This window comes from Eschrichtius robustus, chromosome 20 (assembly GCF_028021215.1).
Source record: "Eschrichtius robustus isolate mEscRob2 chromosome 20, mEscRob2.pri, whole genome shotgun sequence".
Taxonomy (NCBI): Eukaryota; Metazoa; Chordata; class Mammalia; order Artiodactyla; family Eschrichtiidae; genus Eschrichtius; species Eschrichtius robustus.
Window position 1 is genome coordinate 7,272,646 of NC_090843.1, and position 20,065 is coordinate 7,292,710.

At 44.3% G+C, this 20,065-nt stretch overlaps 1 protein-coding gene across 1 annotated transcript in view; it reads right to left on the bottom strand.

The window, feature by feature from the left end:
• Positions 1-652: 652 nt before the first annotated feature.
• GRB2 (growth factor receptor bound protein 2) overlaps positions 653-20,065 on the bottom strand; it is a 70,808-nt gene continuing 51,395 nt past the window's right edge. Inside the window, exons 3-6 of the mRNA XM_068530531.1 lie at positions 12,652-12,749; positions 6,498-6,620; positions 3,528-3,696; positions 653-2,771 (exon numbers count right to left, since the gene is read on the bottom strand). Coding sequence (XP_068386632.1) covers positions 2,586-2,771; positions 3,528-3,696; positions 6,498-6,620; positions 12,652-12,749 — 576 coding nt within the window. The 3' untranslated portion in view covers positions 653-2,585. The remainder of the gene's footprint in view (positions 2,772-3,527; positions 3,697-6,497; positions 6,621-12,651; positions 12,750-20,065) is intronic.

The window sequence follows — 20,065 nt, forward strand, 5'->3', positions numbered from 1 at the left end:
GAAGTGGAGACTCTCTCATCCAAGCAGGGCAGCCACAAGCGAGGAAGCGTGCTGGGGCCCTATGTAAGAACAGGATCAAGAACGTTAAGTGGAAATTCCTTGGGTTTGGTTTCTTTTCTGTTCTCTCTCTAAACAAGTCTTATTTGGCCTCCTGTAGCCAGCGCTGTGGGTGGTGACGGGCCCAGTGACAGGCCCAGAAGCAGCCCGCTGGGCCAGTGAGTTTGCCGTAACGACTCGGGACACTGAGACTCCTTCAGCATGGCTTATTCTGTCCGTCTGTCCTTTATTTATTTAGGTGGGAGGAGGGGACGAGGACCAAGCCAGCCGTGCTTAGTCCTTGCGAAGCACTGAGCCTACACCGGTTTTCAAACTGCGGCCCGTGGCTTCTGTCAGAAGCACCAGGCGCTCCTGCTGGTGCCCTCAACGCAACCCGAGGGTGGGTCCGGCGTGTGGGACTCTGCACTGGGAACACGCTCACAGGGGTTCTGGTCAGCAGTGATGTGGGCGTCACTCTTCCAGGGGCCCAGTGAGACCCACACGGTCCCCAAGGAGCGAGGTGAGTTGGAAATAAGGACACAAGCGTCCTGATTCCCTGACAGAGTCTTTAGGTTTTTTACCTTAAGGCGAGGGGAAAAAAAGAAAAGATACAGAGTGAAGAATTCATTGTATGTTTATTATTCACAGTTAATCACTACCTACCCAATGCTACCCGCAGAGTTAAAGGATTAAGTACACAGGTCCTTTTATTTAAACACTGATTTTCTTTTAAATATATACACACAAAACTTAGTTCTGCAAGGCTTCATGATATACACCAATTCCAAAATAAAACAATCAAATGGTCCAGGTGCAGAATGCCAGAGATTCCTCGCATCATCAGCAAGGAGAGGAGAAGCCAGTGGACAGGGGTGATGAGAGGCGGACGCTCTGTCTGGGAGGGCAGCGCCTCCTGGGCCCCCGGCCGCTCCAGGCCGAGTCCGGCTCCATAACCAGAGTCCAGGGGAGACGCCGACCGACCGCTTCAGAAGCCAAAGGCCGCCAGCAACTCCCAGTGGCCCCGTTTTTGTTGTGGGAAGGGTGGGGAGAGGATGACCACAGGCGCATCACCGCAAGGGACAAGAAGCCAACGGGAGACGGACAGAAAGAGCTTTGCAACGGACTCAGCGTTCCTATCGTTCCAATCTTCCTTCCAACTGTCACTGCGTCACGGATACACTTCCTTTTCAGGGGGTCGGGTGGAGCAGCTATGAACACAGCCCGCTGTGAATGGAGACGTGAAAAACCACCCAGCTGCTTCCTGAATGCGGCCTGAAGCTCACCTGGGCAGCTCAGGTGGGGGACACAAAAGGTGAAAGCCCTGAACAGATACCCCTAGCATTCAGGGCAAGAAAAATGAAGGGAAAACGCTCATCCTGCCCGCACACCCCACCCCAGTGTAGGAACACGGTAGAACCTGATACAGTTTAAACCTTCCTGCATTTGAAACTTGCTGGCTCCAGAGACTGGTGTCTGGGGGCGTCTGGGGCTACGGAGGGGACAGACAACACCTGAGACCGCAAGGTCAAGGACCCTGGCCCCCCTTTCAGCCAGATCCAGTCAGATGCGGGGAGGGCTGTAACCCGGTCCCACTGTGCCCTGGGGCTCCGGCTCCCTTAACCTCCAGGGGCTACAAATATTAAAGCTGAACCTTAAAGACTCCGGCTGTGCACAGGCAGGACGCCCACACCCTCATCTCACTCGTCTCCTCTTCCCTACCCTGTCCTCCCCTCCCCCGAGGGAAAAAATATTTACACAGAGTAGGAAACAAATTGGCTGTCTTTAACTTATTTTTAAAACAAAACAAATAAAAACCACCACTCATAAGCAACCCTTGAAATAAGGCAGAAGGCACTAAGAAAAACAACATGCTCAGGAACACCATCTGAAAGGGAAACCAACGTGGAAGAGAGACACAGGTTTGGGGCCTGGCTCGCAGGAAGCCCTGAGGGGCACGCCCCCCCCCCCCCCAACTCCCATCCAACTCTGACACAACATTCTGGTGGTGGCTGGGGGCTGGCAGGCAGGTTCCCACTTGCCCTCCCTCCTCTGGCAGAAGCTAAAGGGCAAGGGCCGCCCGCTCCCGGCCCGCTCCTGTGTGTGTGCGTATAACGCAGGACACAGAAGCGGCTGTTCTTCTTTCTGTCGTCCCGACTAAAACAGACATTTTGCATAGAGAAAATATCAGCCCACGTGGTTTCTTTTCTTTTATTATTGGCATCAGCTAGGACTATATGTGGCATTAAATGTCATGCACTGATGGACAGAAGAGGAAACAGGATGAAAAAAAGGACAAAGGAGGAGGAATAGGAGCAGTGGTGAAAATTTGTAATAAAAACTCTTTTCTTAATTTATAGGTAAGTTTTGGCATTGTTATATCCAACTCCCCCGCCCACCCCCCCGAGTTCCAACCAAAGTGAGAGGGTCACCAGGTGACCCAGCTGGGTATTCTGAGCTCCCTCACAGGCTGCTGATAGAGGCAGCTCATGGGTTTAATTCTTTTGTACGTGTTTAAAATTTTTCGCTTTCTTTAAATAATCTCTTGACTCTTAGACGTTCCGGTTCACGGGGGTGACGTAATTGCGTGGAAACATGCCGGTCTGCCCGTGGCAAGCCCCTTTCCACCAGTTGGGATCTGAGTTATCCATGACGTGGATAAAGTCTCCCCGACGGAATCCCAGCTCTCCATCCTCTTGGGGATCAAAGTCAAAGAGGGCTTGGACGTACGTCGGTTGCTGCAGAAGAGGGGCAGGGAGAAAACACACATTGCATCCCTGATCGTGGCCAGCCCCTCGTAAGCGGACCGGTGATGGGGAAACTGATGTGTGCCAGCCTTTTCACATTTCCTGAAATAACCCCTCACTTCTCCTCCCCTCTCCACCAGTTCTTACAGTTTACTCGAGGTGGGTGTCGTGCAGTCTTCACCAGTGCTCAAAACCACTAGGGTGTCCCCACCGTGGTGGCGGGCTGCACCCCAGCATCAAGCAAAGAGCAGCAGGTACTGCTTCAAGGGGAAAGAACTTCGGAAACAGCCAGTGGGGTTTTGTTTACAATCCCAGATGTGAAAATGGTTTAGTTCCTGTCACTTCATCACTTAGAAAATCCTTAAGGTTTCATACAGTCAGAAGGGTAAAAGCTTGAATAAAATAAGGTGGTATTAACCATTACATGTGAGAAGGATTTTAAGAATGAGTGTGGACTTCACTCCCTTACAGTACGATTTTCCTCAAAGTTTACTTCCAGGCAAAGAGTATTTGAGGGTGTGTTAAAGACCTTCTTCCAAGAGACACAAGGTAACTAGCAACACAATGCTTCAGAGAAGCAGCCTCTGGAAAAGGCAAAACTATTTTTTGTTTCAAACTTCAAATCTTTAACATGACTTAATAATGAACATAGAAGGTCCAGAAGTAACCTTTTAAAAAAACACCTGCTTGCCTAAGGAGCTATTCTTAATTGCTAAGAATGATCCCAATGTCTCTTACGAGGCTTACCTGTGGCACCTGCTCTATGTCCCGGAGAAATATCTGCTGGTTTCTGGAGACGGATGTAGATCTGTGATAATCTACCAGCTCATTCAAAGAATTGAACTTGACCACCCAGAGGAAATACTTTCCAGCCCCATCTCGGAGCACCTTGAAGTGCTGTACATCATTTCCAAACCTGGGGAGGGGTAGAGGATACACGTGAGAACAGGCCAGAGGGCTCTGTCCCGGCTACCCAGGGGCCACCTGCCCACCAAGGAGGTGTCCCGGAGAACTTGTGTGCTGGCCATGCCCCTCACAGGCTGGGTGCCCAGGACTGTAGCACAACTTGACTTCCTGGTTGGAGAGCACCCTGAGACCCTCCATTAGGATGACAATTACCAGTGACAACAGGAAGAATCCTCGCCAGACAGGGAAACCCTGTCAGTCTGTCTAATTCTGAAGACATTTGTAAATAAAAAGAAGTGTCCTAACCTATAGAACACGCCTCTATGTGCCCTGCACTGTGCCAAATGAAAAACAGGACTGAAACCTTGTGTGACATTTGAAGACTACAAAAGATAAGATAGGCAAAAAAAAAAAAAAAAAAAAAAAAAAGATAAGATAGGAAATAAGGTGAGGAAAGGAGGGATTGGACAACTTCCAACAATTTTCCTGTAACTGGGAAGAGTTTGAAGTCATGTTTTCTACTCAGGGATTTTAGTTCTACTTATGGGGAAAGGATCTCAAAAGCAAAGAACATGCTGGGACAATAAATAAGAGGCTACCCCCCATAAAAGGCTTCTCTACCACCTGGTAAAAAAGGCAAATGCTCTCTTTACAATGGCCCAGAAACACAGCATGAGCCTGGCTGAGTGGGAAGGGCCCACCACCGTCGTGCTGTCTGCCTAGAACATCAGCTCAAACAAGGCCCTGCCTGTCCCGCTCTCTGCCGGGTCCTCGAGGTCCACACCAGCGCCCAGCCCTCAGAAGACGCTCTATGAAGATCTGTTAAATGAACGACTAAGAGTCTCTCCTCCCGTCGTTGGTATTCAAGCGTAAATACTTCTTAAAACCAACCCAGCAGGTGGCAGCACTGAGCTTTAAGGAAGCCACTGAGTACAAGTGCAAAGTGCTTAGAAACAGCACTATTTCATGGGAAAACCGGTGGGTGAGGAAGAAAGCTTTATGAGGAAGCAGGACATACTGAAATGGCACTTCTGGGCCCATGGGAGCCCACTCCCACAGTGCAACGCAGGTGGCTTCTGAAAGGGGCACAGGGTCCCTAACGGTGAGCTGTTAACTCCCGCAGTTTTTCCATTAGACTCAACACCTTGAAACTCAAGACTGCACACTCGTGAACCTCCTGGTGCAGGTGCTTGTGTTGTTAGAGGTGGTTATGACATCTGTTTCAAATTTTATTTCTAAAGCAATAAATACATGAACTCTTTAAAGGTTTTATTTGATAAAACGGAATGGTCTGGGAGGTTCCCGACAGCCAGCGCACGAGCACAGGCGGGCGGGCAGCCAGCGCACGGTCATCAGACGACCGAACTCGAACTGCCATGGGGTTTCTGGCCATCATTCAAGGATTAACTGCTTGTACTCCTTGTCCTCCACTGTTCGATTTATACTCAGGGCAGTACAAAACGTTAAGGAAAACAGAGGCGGAAACACAAGTTAATGAGAAGCGTAAGGACTCTTCCACCTCAAGGTGCTCTCAGCCCACCAGGTCCTCATCTGCAGGTGTTTAAAATCAAGCACATCAAAAAGCCACCGTTTCTAAGCCTACGGGAGTAAGGGGTGCACGGGAACTCTCTGTACCTTCCACTCAATTTTGCTGTGAACCTAAACCTGCTCTAAAAAAGAAAGTTTCAAAAAAAAAAAAGCCATTGTTAAAAGAGGAAAACTATTAGATCCGGTTTGATTTTTTTCATGTTGGGACTAAAACCTAACTATACTGGAAACATATCTGAAAGATACTGCAAATGTCACCTGAAACCACCTCCCACATCTTGAGAAAAGAAACACAAAAATTTTAAATTTAAATCTACATTAAAGAAACCCACACTTTAACTGCACATTTGGTCCTAAAATGCAACAAGATACTGAGCTGATTTTTGAAACGGAAAAATCTTCATATCGTTTGTAAATGGCAAATAAATTGTTTTACAGCCTTCATTTTAAATGTATACGAAAGTGATCTGAATTTTTAACCTAGTCACCTCTTTGTTACATAAACGATGAAGTGATTTGTAAGATTCCTAGGGGAGGGTTTCCTGTGATAACATATTAACTAGAAATGGAGAGAGTCAAAACACATATGGAAAAATGACAATTTGATTCAAAATCCTTACGTCACGGATGGGAAGTGATTAGCTTAGGATCCTCAAAGTTCCAATTTATATTCTCCATGATTCCCAAGGTGGTGTAACTCCCTGCCTTCCCCATTCCCTGCATACCAGCTCCATTCCACATTTAAATTTACCACTGCGGAAAGCAAAAACCCCCAAACCCCTGTGGTCACCTTTTAGGTCAGTGTGAGGCCTAGTATGACACTGGTAGACTTCAGCGAGACACCTAGTCAAGGTGCACAAGGCAGCTGACCTGGTGATCAGTTGCTGTCACAGAGCTGTAGGAATCCCACAGAGGGCAGGGGTGCCCGGATGAGGGAAGAGCCACGTGTGTGGAGAGCACTGCAGAGTGGTGGGGATTGGGGAAAACTGGCAAGTATTTGCTCTCTGAAGCTCAGCTGCTGCTCAGCAACTAAAGACGGTTTTCACACGGGAATCTAAATCCAGTGCTGCTAGGGGTCATTTTTAAGAGGAGCCAGAAATTAGGATTTTAATGTAAATTTTTCTGATTTATAAAATACTGTTTAGGCTAAACCTCTCCCAGTTTGCCACCTTTGGTATGTGTACCCAGACACCTGGCCTCTGGCTTCACAATTTCCATCAGCTGGAGACAGGATTCCAGGCACTCAAAGGAGTAAATACTTACTTGACGGAGAGGGAGAAATCCCCAGGAGCACTCTCGCTCTCTCGGATAAGAAAGGCCCCATCGTGCCGCTGTTTGCTAAGCATTTCTTCTGCCTTGGCTCTGGGGATTTTGCCAAAAAACCACCTAAGGAAGGAAGGCAAGCCAGTCAACATCTGCTTCCCCACAGAGAAACGGGATATCCAGCCTCCGAAACGTGAGTAACAGAACACTCCTCGCTGGAGGAAGGGCCTCCCTCTCTACCCTCCTGTCTCCGCATGCCCCATCACGCCTTGAGAGGGGGACCATCTCCCTTCAGCTGTCTCCTTCATTCCCCAGTGACTCAAAAGACACAATCGTGGGCCACTTTCTATAGAGGAAGACACTTAAAAATGGGCCTCCTGGGCCAAAGCTCACTGGGCCCCCAACTGACTCATCAGCAAGGCAGCAGGGAAAGCCCAGGCCTATCGATTTGAGCACATGATGAACCATTTAAGGTGACACAGGCCCTTCCTGCAGCCACTTGATAAGGCAGCAGCCTTGCTACAGTGGGAAGAAGAGAAACGGGGGTAGGAAAGCTGGAAGGTCCAGAAGCTGGAGACAGGGCCACTTCTTGTAACAGCACAAAGGGAAGAGGTTCAGGCTGTGAGGGAGCAGCCTCTGCTAGCAGCTGTGGTTGGCACTCCTCTCAAGGCCACTCTCTGCTGTCATTGCTCAGAGTCTGTTTTTCAGGAACCATTAGAAATGCCATGCTTTACTCTGTGCAGAGGCAGCTAGTTGCAAAATTCCCTTTTTCATTTGGAGTAACTTACAGATTCTTCTGCTCCCAGTGCTAATTGACCTTGGTCACAAGAAAAAGTGGGTGAATTCATGGAAAAGGGTAGGAGCAGCTGGGGCTGGGGCTGACCAGGAGGAAGAGGAGGAGAAATCTCTGAAACAGCTTCAAGTCACAGGCACCTCACTTCTCACAGAAAAGCCACAACTAATTAGGATAGATGACTGTGAAAACAAGGTTCTCTTTGCAAACCTGTCTTTACTGTGTTAGTATTTAAAAAAAGCAACGACGCCACTTGTAACTAATAAAGACCTACTTGCTTCATCAGACTCCATACATGGTAACTAACATGCATTAAATATGCAAACTAGAATAACAAAGATACAAAGAGTCCGTTAAAGTTATAAATCTAACACACATCTATCTTACTTACAAGCAACTGCAAGATGTCTCTAAAATAATACACTATACTAAAGTTCAAACAGAAGGATGGGAGCTGCTAGGAAGGATACATTCAGAAGTTGCCATTAGTAACCTTTAAACATTCCTAAAATCTGCAGCCCTGTATCTTTCTCATTTGAACTAACGTAATGCCAAGCCGCTGAGGAGCTGGTACAGCCTATATTCCTGCGCCTACAAAGAACTCGAGGGCAAGTCTTCCAGGGCCTGGAAGTAAGGCCACACAGGAGAAATCATGTAGTAACACAACAGAAGTCTCTCCCACTAGGAAAGGACAGCTCATAGTGTTGAGGTCACGTGCGCACTTGCGGTTCTCATCTGTGCTCTCTGGTTTACATTACAGTGCCCGTGCACTCAGTAGCCATTTGGCCGAGAGGTGGCGAGAAGTTCCTCAACAGTCACATCCTTTCCTCCTAGACACCCCCAAATCTTCCTACCAGGCAGGCATTTTCCTTTTTTGAGGTATAAGTAATGAACATAAATTAAAATAGCTTAGTTGTACGTGAAGTAAAAATAAAAAGCAAGACTCTTCCCTCAAACTCCCCAGAGGCAGCAACTGTTGGCAGTTAGATGTGTATGTTTGTGGACCTTCCCTTATGGTGCACAAATATATAGATATGGTGGCAGTATTTTCTTGCTCTCAGCTTAAAATTAACTCATTTTTATTTTCAACTAGAAAAAAACCAAAAAAAAAAAAAACCTGTGGTGAAGCAAAGTCCTCTAACTGGAATTTTTACAAAGATTTACTTCGTAAAAAACATCCCTGTTATAAGCACCCAGACTGAAAAATGGCAATTAGTTGGAGACCATTTTATTAAATAAAGACTTCTTTTGTACCTGCTCCCATTTTCACTACACACACTCCCTCCCCCCACCCCCCTTCCTCCCTCTCGAGAGAGAGGATGTCCCACAACATAAGGGATATGACACTATGAGAAACAGCTATCACTCTCAGTTAAAACATTTAATACCACCATCCTACACTTCCTTAGCATTTTATACTGTTTATAACTTTGATTAACTTCTTTTAATGGTGATATTTACGTGTAACTACATGGCTATGGTCAAACTTCTTAAAATTTTTTAAAAGATGGGTTTATACTACAATACAAATAGCAAGGGAGAAAGCTAATGGGAGGAGGCAGCTTATTTCCAATTCAAGTCTTTATGACATCCCATAGGCAACCATCCATATGCATTTAATGTGAAAAGCACACATTTGGATCCACCCTCAGTATATACAACTCATGCTGCAACACTAATGCCAACAATCATTTCGTAGTCTGTGTTTAATTTGTCAGCTCAAATGCTATGTTAGGTTATACTCCATTTTAAACTTCCCTCTTGCTGCCTAACAAAAACTAAAAAAGGGAAGTAAGGGAGGCTGGGGAGATGGAAGGAGGGGCCTGGTACTCCGTACCCTCCCACAGCTATGAAACCAACACCGACCCTGTACTTATGGACGGACATCTAGTCACACAGCAGCCCTGTTAAAGTGAAACAGGCCTGTGAGGCCCACCACTGCACAGGTACAGGGTGATGGTCTTTTCTGGCAATATGGTTTCCTTTTTCAGAGCTTGGATGGATGAATACTGCCTGCCTTCCAGCTAGAGTCTGTGAAGAACACCACCATGGGGCCTGGATGCTTCCTGATCAATTATCATTCCAAAGTTCTTTACAGCGGGGAGAGAGGAGCAGGCATGAGAGTGACTCTTCCTAAAAAGCTAATCCATCAATCAGGACAGTAACTACAACTATCCAAGGAAGGTGGCCTTTCCTATGTTCCCAACAGTCAGATTTGAAATGCCGACGTCACCTGAAACAATCTGAAGAAAAACAAGGATTTAGAGCCACAGGCATTTTATTTAATATAAAAATTACACTCTGATGTTCTGCTGAATTCCCCTTCAGCCTGGAAATATGAAAATGAAAAGGGGACTTCCCTGGTGGCGCAGAGGTTAAGAATCCGCCTGCCAATCCAAGGGCCACAGGTTCGATCCCTTGTCTGGGAAGATCCCACATGCTGCGGAGCAACTAAGCCCGTGCGCCACAACTACTGAGCCCGAGCGCCCAACTACTGAGCCCACATGCTACTGAAGCCCACTTGCCTAGAGCCCGTGCTCCTCAACAAGAGAAGCCACCGCAATGAGAAGCCCGCGTGCAGCAACAAAGACCCAACGCAGCCCCCCCCCCGCCAAAAAAAAGGAAAAATGAAAAGGAACTTAAGTTGATTTTGTTATCACTGGATCTAATGCTGAAGTCAGTGAACTATGGCCCTCAGCCTAAATCTTTCCAGTTTTGCTGTGACCCACAATCTAAGACTATTTAAAAAATTTTTTAAGGATTGTTTTAAAAAATTCAACCGAAGAAGTACATGTGACATGACAGAGACTGCACATGGCCCACAAGGCTTAAAATATTTATTATCAGGCCCTTCACAGAAAAGGTTTAGCCAATCCTTGATCTATTTTGAGCACAGACTGTAGGAACAGATGTGCACAAATTTTTGGCTTGTGTGGACCGAGGTAGGATGCACTATGTGACTCCCAGTAACCACTATCCAACTGCTTCTCCCCACGGGGTGTACTCCGTGATGCTGTCCACGAAAAGCCCACACAGCCCCCAAAGCAAATATGGACACTAAGTGGCCACAAGAATGCGAAACTGTGCTTAGTACACTTCCCGGGAATCTGTAATAATCTCATGCTCATCTTTCGTAGTTTCTTGGATATCACTGCTTGTGCCTGCATTTTAATAACCTGGGCATGGCTGTGTGTTAATAACAGCCAATCTAACATCACAGGGACCTCAAATGAGGGACATTATCAATCCACTGACCAGGGGCCACAAATCTCTTCCACGTACGCCGCTGAAGATTTAATACTTCTGGCTTTTATTATCATGAACAAATTGGTCCCAGCCTTTGTACAAGAATTTGCATCTGAGTATCAATTCAAAACTACTTACTGAGCTACTATGTGCAGAGGCAAGGCACAAGTTACAAGGGAGTATGAAAGCAGAAGACATAAATTCTTCAAGGAATCTAATATCTTTTTTAGGGGAGGGGGGGAGAGATCAAACTCACATAGTTACAAAGACACTTGACAGTACAAGTTCCAAACAAAAACTAGAAAAATATACTTTGCAGTTAGACTGGTTTTCTCCTTTCAAATCATTCAATGAAACATTTAGTGAGCCATTATAAGGTGCCTGGTTCTTCTTGAAGTATAAGAAGTTTCCTTGAGGACCTCACAGATTCTTCATTATAGAAACTTCTGCATAGGTATCTTCCTATTACCAAACTGCAGGGTAACCCAATCTCTCTCCAGGCTTCCTGGATGTGCTCTCTCAAAGAACTTCCCATTAACTACATGGACATTTTATTATACCATAATTTAACTACAGAACCTAACTTCCCAGCACCTAGCACGGTCTCTGCACATAGTGAGAACTGTGCGAGAGTTTAGCGACCAAAACATGAACCCAACAGACAGCTTTAGGGTGAAGCTCCTGAATCATCTGTTTTGTTTTATAGAGGCAAATCATTTTAGAACAGATTCAGTTCATAAGGTAGCATTTGGCTCAGGTTTAGTTGCTAGTGGTGGTTACCTCTAAAAGGGATGGTACATGTATGGGGAGAAACTCACATTGCTCTATAGTTTTCTACACTGTGAATCTTTTATAATGAGAACTCTATTCATAAATCAGGAGCTTGGGATAAACATACACACACTGCCATATATAAGATAACCAACAAGGGAACTCTACTCAATATTCTGTGATAACCTATATGAGAAGAGAATCTAACACAATATTGTAAATCAACTATATGCCAATAAAATTAAAATATTTTAAAAAATGAGAACTGTATTAGTTTAATTTATTAATTCATAAATTAGTGGTTTTGAAATAAAAATACTGGAAGCTTTCCTAATTTGCAGCACAAAGAGGAATGAACTAGACCGTTGTCAAGGCCCTTTTGAGCTCTACGGCATTCAGTTCTACGTAAGATGACGTAAAAGCTGTGTAAGATAAGATGTGGTTAAGATCTTTGCTCCAGTACTTGGGGGAAGAGAAATGACAGGGACACATCAGAACAGTGACAATGGGGGAGAGGGACAAATGGGCTGCTACTCGAGGTGGGGCAGTCATCTAAAAGTCTTATTTACCATTTTGTGTTACAACAAGTAGATACAGAGGATCTACCATTTCTTCGTGTTTCAGTGGCATTCTAGTCTGAGCATTAAATGCTTCAGTTCTCCCTGACATACAAGAAAATGACTGCTTTTGAGGGAGGAGCAGAGACAATAAAAGAGGTGGTGGGTAAGGGTGGGAGGAAAGTGGTCTGTAAGGGCTCCCAGGACCCCACCATGTCATGTATCAACAATAAACGGTTCTGGAATTAAAAATTTTTTTTCTCACCGCTCTCAGCAGCCTGGAGTAGGAGAGCACTTTGTTTTCTCTGAAGTGGGAACACTAAGATGGAGGGGTAGGGCAGTGATTATAGTGTACATTTACCAAGAACCAATTATATGCCAAGTATTGTGCTCTGGTGATACCAAGATTACTAAGATATGGTCCCAAAGGAATATCAAACATGTCAATACAAAACCACGTGATAAATACCCTTTCTAAAACTCAAAAAATGCAGAATTATGAAACACATCTGGCACAAAGGGTTTCACAGAAAAAGAATTATGGACCTGCGTAACTGTTGTTTTATCATTTGAAGATCACTGACAGTTATCTAAAACATACACTACTATTGACTATTATGCTCTCATTATATACTCTTACTAACATGGAAAAATCAACGTGCTTTGTTAATTCCCTGAGAAGACAGAATAGAAAGTATGACATCCATCCCAATGATCTCAATTTTAAGAACATCGTTTGAACAAGCAGACGGGTCTGACCCTGGAGGGTCAGCAGAGCCCAACTTACGGATGTGGTTTCATTTCTATGTAATTCTTGGGGATGAAGCCGTCTTTCCCATTGAGCTCTGCCTTGTACCAGTTCTGATCACATTCTTCATTCAAAACCTGAAAAGAATTAAGACAAGGAAAAGAAAGCAATCATTTCCTTTTCACTCTTAAGTGGGTAGCCATGAAGACGATTATGTTGCCTTTTAGGTTTGTTTGTAAAAGGTGTTATTTGGAGTATTATCAGTTACATGGATGCAAAACTTCTTGTAATTTTCAAAACAACCAGCATTATGTCAACTCTGATACTTAAAAAGAGAAAGGAATTGTGTCTGGAAATGAGAATTCAGGTTCCCAAACATCTAGCATTAAAACCTCAGTAGAAAAGCAGAGGGAGGGAAAAATAAAAGATGAGTTTCTGTGAGGAGATTTCTGGAAAACGGCAAACACTGACACTGGAGAATAAAGGGAGAGATTAGGTATAACCGCACAACAACTGGGCAGCAACAGAGACAGCCTGAAGACCTCTCCAGGGATCTTCAAGCCAATTTCCAGAATCACAGAGATCCAATCTTGGGATTTCCTCATACTGTCTCTAGGTTATCCCAAGTATGGGTCAGCCACCGTCCCGCTGCTACCTGCATGCACAGCCGTGTGCCCTTGTGTGGGAAAACCGTATTTTAATGAATAAGCACGGTAAGTCCCACTTACTTCTCTTACCCTCAAGGGCCACAATGTGTCCGAGTTAGAGAATGCTGGAAGCACACCAATGGGCCCCATTCAGGGGGAGGCCCAGAGACCACACAACTGAGCCACTGCATTCTGCAAAGTGAAAACAGCCTACCCAAGGTTACAGGCTAATGAATCCCATGAAGATTTTCAGAACTCAAACAAGTGTGCTCTTCAATACTGACTTGTACGGATAGGCTAGGCCAAGATACTATCATCTGCAGAGTATTAAAGGGAGCAAAATACGGACTTCCCTGGCGGTCCAGTGGTTAGGACTCCACACTTCCACTGCAGGGGGCATGGGTTCGATCCCTGGTCAGGGAGCTAAGATCCCGCATGCCACATGGTGCGGCCAAAAAAAAAGGGGGGGGTGGGCAGAATAGATCTAGGCGTAGTATATAGAGCCACTCTTTGAATTCCAGATTTCTAACAAAAGGCAAAGGGTATAGGACATTTTAAAAAGTAACTTAAAAGAGAAAATAGAAATGTGAGCCCAACTCCAAAATGGCGAACACAGGAAAACGTTGATGGACTAGCACAGTGGTGGTAAATCTGTACTCCAGAGCAAAATTCTAAAAGGAAGTTGGTAAAATTCTTTACCAAATTATTTACTCATGAGGCTGAAAAATGCTGTATTCACTGCCAAATTAGAACGTGGTCTGCTTGATGTGTATGTATTGACATTTCAAAGTGAGATACAACTTTGGAAAGGGTAGATAAGACTGACAGATACCAACAAATAGCTAAGCTGCACTAACGATGCCTCCCAGTGAATTCACTTCTGAAAAGCGGCTATGCCCTGAGGAGTTTTACAAAGCTGGTGCCTACTTGTGATGCTGGCTAACCTCGGGCCCTCAGTGCCAGTCACTGAGTTTACGTGTGCACAAGATAAGGTAACAAGCTACTGCTAAATCCCATCAGCCTCAGTGATGAAAACTTTTTTCTTTTCATCAATTTTCCCTTAAAAATTTTTTTTAATTTATTAAATACTGCAATGATATAAACTAATGTATGTAAAATACACTTATAATTTTAAAATCTGCATTTCAAAAACTGTACTGTGGCCAGAAAAGTTATTCTGTTGCTAGACAATTATAAAGCACACCCGCACACCAAGGACGAAGGTCTGAGAGGGACAGGGCTCTTAAGGCACTCCCTGCCACAATGACATCAACGTCCGTCCCTAAGCACCAAGGTGAACCCACCAGCATCACAGAAGATTCAACAGCACAAGAGCAAAGGAGCTTTAGGCCAGGATTTTGTTGTCTACCAAAAAGAAGGGCTGGAAGAAAAATGTGGTCTAGTAATTATCTTATAAAGCATTATGGCCCATTTGGACATGAAAACAGAATAAGGTAATCACTTGGAAAAGGCCAGTTTTAATTTGTGACCAATAACCTTGCAGAAAAGGTTCTACATGCCAGGAGTTCTTAGAACCAACCGCACGTTCTTCTTCTTTTTTAAAAAATTTATCTATTTATTTTTGGCTGCATTGGGTCTTCGTTGTTGTGAGCAGGCTTTCTCTAGTTGTGGTAAGCGGGGACTAACTCTTCGTTGCGGTGCGCAGGCTTCTCACTGCGGTGGCTTCTCGTTGCGGAGCACAGGCTCTAGGTGCGCAGGCTTCAGTAGTTGTGGCTCGCAGGCTCTAGAGTGCAGGTTCAGTAGTTGTGGCGCACAGACTTAGTTGCTCTGTGGCATGTGGGATCTTCCCGGACCAGGGCTTGAACCCGTGTCCCCAGCACTGGCAGGCAGGTTCTTAACCACTGCGCCACCAGGGAAGCCCTGCACGTTCTTCTTGTCACCTTCGTTAGGACAGAGGCAAACCTCCCCCTAAAAAAATGCCCCCCCCCCCCGACAATAAAAGACACTCCAGGGCAACTCCCAGATTTGGCACCATTTTAGAACTATGGTTTTCTGCAGAACAATATTAATACTTGGTGCTTGTATGCTTTTCTCCCCAAGAAGGTAGGGAAATATGGAACTAATACGTTTAGATGATGACGATGATGATGAATACTGGCTGGGTGGCTTGTGGGATCTCAGTTCCCCAACCAGGGACTGAACCCCAGCCACGGCAGTGAAAGCCCAGAATCCTAACCACTAGGCCACCAGGGAACTCCCCAATGCTTAGATTATTTTTAATGTAGTGTCAGAATACATGGGAGGCTAAAAGTTTGGTTCTCCGGAATATTCTAGTATCTAGAATATCTCTTTGCCAGAAAGCCAAGGTGTGGCTGTGCATGCCTCTAAATCTCTTTACTCGATAATTTAAGAAAAGATTGGTTCTGTGGGAGACAAAGCACAGGAGAAAGAGTGCTTGCTAAGCCTGGGCCACCTGGGATCAGGTTTTTCTACCCAGCTGGTACATCAGCTTTCACATGCAAGCCCTGAAAGCCCAGGATGGCATAATTTAAGAGTTAAAAATTAAGTTTTATTCAAATGCTTAAAACAGCAAAGGGCACAAACTGACATAAGTGAATCTAAAGTAGAGCAGGGAAGGGCACCAGAACCAGATGTGGATGAGTTTGCACCTACAGAGACTGTACTGAATTTGCTATGGCTTTAGATGAAAGTTCACATCCTTCACAAGTAAGCTGTTAAAGCCCCATCAGAGTTCTGAGAAGGAGGAAACTGCTCCTATCACCACTTCCCCGAAACACAGGCAACTTACCATTTGCTCATTCACTACCTCTTAACAAACAGATGGTTGAGTTCGACCACCAAATTTTCATTCAGTTTTGAAAATTCCAAGGAATGTTTTTAGCTGTTACCCCACAGCTGCATGTTCTATGCCAACCCCCATATTCCCTCGAGTTATGACTTTGTAGCCATCAAAACACTTTGGTTTAACGGAAGCAGACTGATCAAGAGATGAGATTATGAAAGGAGGAAGAGACAAGTTTCAGTGAAGTTTTTATTTGTTCTTTTTCTGGTTGCAGAAAGACTGAAAGTAATGTTAGAGCCACAATCAGGAAGAAACCTAAAAGATAAAGAATGATGTGAAGTTTACATGGGAGAATTAAAACTATTCCAGTCGACGGAAGATACACAATGGGTGCTTTTGAGCTGTCGCTAATGTTAGACTTCTTGACCTGCAAGCTGGGTGTATTCAGTTTGTGAAAATTCACTGAACTGTGCACTTACGATATGTAACTTTTCTACACGTGTATCATACTTCAACTGAAAGAAGTATTTCAGTCAAGAGAACACAGTAATATTATGGTCCAATTTACACGTAAGAAACACACACCAGGGCCTCATATGACTCCGGTACAAACTTTTCACACCGAAAATACATAGTGGAGCAGAAAATAACACAACGAGGCTTCAGAAACCCCCACCATGATAGTTTGCCATCACTAACCTATGAAAAAAATTCCCAGAAGTAAAACTTTCTTCACTACGGACAACTCAGAGCATTCCACATGTTCTACTTTTCTACATTATATAATTTGGTAACTTTATTCACTGCTGCCACCACCCCACCCCCAATGAGGCCATTCTAAAGGCAATGCAAATTTCCATCTTTACTAATACCAATTTAAAGGTTTCCAAATAGTTTAAAAAAGAAGAAAGAGGGAATTCCCTGGTGGTCCAGTGGTTAGGACTCTGCGCTTCCACTGCAGGGGGCACGGGTTCAATCCCTGGTCGGGGAACTAAGATGCCACATGCCACTGGGTGTGGCCAAAAAAAATAAAAATATCTATCTACTTTAAAAAAAAAAAAAAAAAAAAAAAAAAGCAGAAGAAAGAAAAAAAAAGCCAGAGCTCAAAGATTTAGGGCTCAGACCCCTTCGGATGCACCTGATCTGGTAGGATTCAAGAGGCGAATAAACACATGGGTTCAAATTCCAATTTCACCAACAATGAACTACGTGACCTTGGGCAAACGGCCATTTTCTAAGTTTTGGTTTCCCATCTATAAAGTGGTGATAATACCTACCTCTCAGGGTTACTGAGGGGGTTAAATGAGAAAATGAGCAGCATAGCTCAGTACAGAGCTACCGTCCAGCTGCTGTAGTGGACACATTTACTTCACAGTAATTACTCTGCCTTACACATTTAGCAGTATTAGATCTAACAAAACATGGCAATCCTGGGGGCTGAGTTTTACCAAATTAGGTATCTTTGATGTAATGCTGCCCATGGGTACCAAGAGCACACGTATGAACAGAGAACTGGGATTCTTGTTTTATTGTGGAAACACAGAGTACAAAACTTCTGTGCTTACTTCAAAAAAAATTTCAAATGCTGAGTTCAAGGATTACAGTAGGTAATGCCCTTCCCTGTCCCTTCCATACAAATCCTGGGAGACAAGAACTGCACTTAATTTTCTATACAAATTACAGAAAAAAAAAAATGTGTCTTTTAGGAAAATGGTAGATAAGAATTTTGTTTATAGACTGCTGTATTTTGAAATATGGGGGTATTTTCTTGCCTGAACATATGCAGTCATCTGTAAATAAACAAAACAAAACAAAAAGAAGAAGAAGGAATCATGATAAAAAAAAAAAAAAAAAAAGCTGTGCAGTTCCCAAACAGTAGTCCCATCAAAGCTTTCAACATACATTCTAATTCTAACAGCTTGCACAGGGTTCAGCATTTCTTCAGGGAAAAATTATTCAAAGTTTTATAGCGTTTGTGAAGCAATTTATAAGAAAGAGCATTTGTGCGTAAAAGATAGGAACAATTACATATTTAAGCTCTTCCACCACATAAAAAACAAAAATACCACTTACAGCTGGTCCCTGCTTTACAGAAATTCTACATAAGCCAGTGAGTTTCCCCAGCTCTTTAAAGATCAATCAATCCCACACAAGCAACACTGAAATACTGCCAGGACTTGAAGACAAATTTAAAGAATTATGGTGACCCTACCACATAATTTCAAGTTCTTAGAATAGGGAAGGAAAACACACACACACGCACACACACACACACGCACACACACGCGCACACGCACACACGCGCACACACATGCACGCGCGCACACACACGCACACACGCGCGCGCGCGCACACACGCGCACACACGCATACACACACACGCGCGCGCACACACGCGCACACACGCATACACATGCACGCGCACACACACACACGCACACACGCGCGCGCGCACACAGACACACACACACACGCACGTACGCACACAGAGTGGCTTTTTAAAGACTTTAACCCCTAAGAAAAATTCTACAGGGCCCCGGCTAGGGTAACAGTACTGGGAGAGCCATTTAAAATCAGTTCTCTTCAGTTGCCTGTTACATATTTTATTAGAATGCTCTTCAACTTCTCAGACTCCCTTAGTGTGGATTACTGCCTCGGCCTCAAACTACACTGACTCATTCCTAACACTTTAAATAAGTGCTCTACAATCACCACCTCCATCTGTTAAAGTTTTTGCTCAACATGAAAAACATCTTGGCTATGCTGCTTGCTCTACTGTGTGCCAAAGCATGAAAAACACCCACACTGTAGATGAGTTACTCCAAATTTATGTAATGATATCAAATCAGGGGGGTATTTTAACCTTATGGTGATGAACTCTTTCAACAAAAGTATAATATCTGTGCCATGAAATGTGTTTTTAGTTCCCTTTGAAACGGGTATTTCCAGAAGATTCATTTCTTTGGGGATCAAGGAGCCCTAAATCAATTTTTTACATCATTTTCCTTTTAAGGAAGGATTCTATTTACCAAACTAAAGAAATCCAAAGGGCATTTGTTGGTCAAGTTTACCTTCTGACCACTAGTGACACACGCTAGATTTTGCCCTCTAAACAATTTCAAAAGGAAAAGAAAGAAAAAGAAGGAGGAAGGGAGAGGAAAGAAAACGTCCAAACTCCCAAATTTTCTATTGGTAAAAATCACTCGTCACTTATATACTGCCATTTGAATACAAACCAGTTACACCCCAGGAACAGTGCCTTTTTTCCCGTTGCCTGAGAGGCTCTCTCTACCTTCTCTAAACAGCTGCTATCAATGGGGATCAGTTTGAAAGGGAAACACAGCTGGATCAAGAGGCCAAGCCTACCCCCCACCCTGCCCTGCCGCCTCCCAAAAGGTCCAGCTTTCATAGTTTAAGGTTGTCCTGGTTTGACCTCAATCTATTTAGTGCTCTGAATCAGTTCAAACACCACTGTTTTTCTGTTAAAAAGTCTTAAGTAGCCTTCTATGGATCCAAATTATTCTTAGTTTGGCATTCCACTTTTCATAATTTGGCCATCACCTACTTTCAGCTCTTCCCACCCACTACTTCTCTAAACGAACCCTTCAGTTCAGTCAGGCTAGTCAACTCAGCGACCTCTAAACACATTGTACTGCGTCTCTCATGCTTCCTCTCTTCCTCATCTATTCACATCTCGTCTACCACTGCTTCGTACTGTGTACTGGAATGCTTTGGTCCTCTCCTAAACTTGACTGCAAGCACCCTAAAGCGGGCTCCATGCCACTTCTTCATCGGTATTCTCCATGGTTCTCAGAATAGCACCTAGCATATTTTGAGGAACTGACTGGTATATGGGGGCTTTGCTCTAAGTAATGCATACAGGATCACAGAGCTAGCTGGGTCTAGGGACAATAGAAAGAGCACCACACATTATACATTACCATCAAATTCCTTGGTGAAAATAATAACATCTTAAATAGACCCTGGAAAGAAGACTGACTGTCATGAATTTGTTCCCCCCAAGGAGAGGCAAAATAAAGGA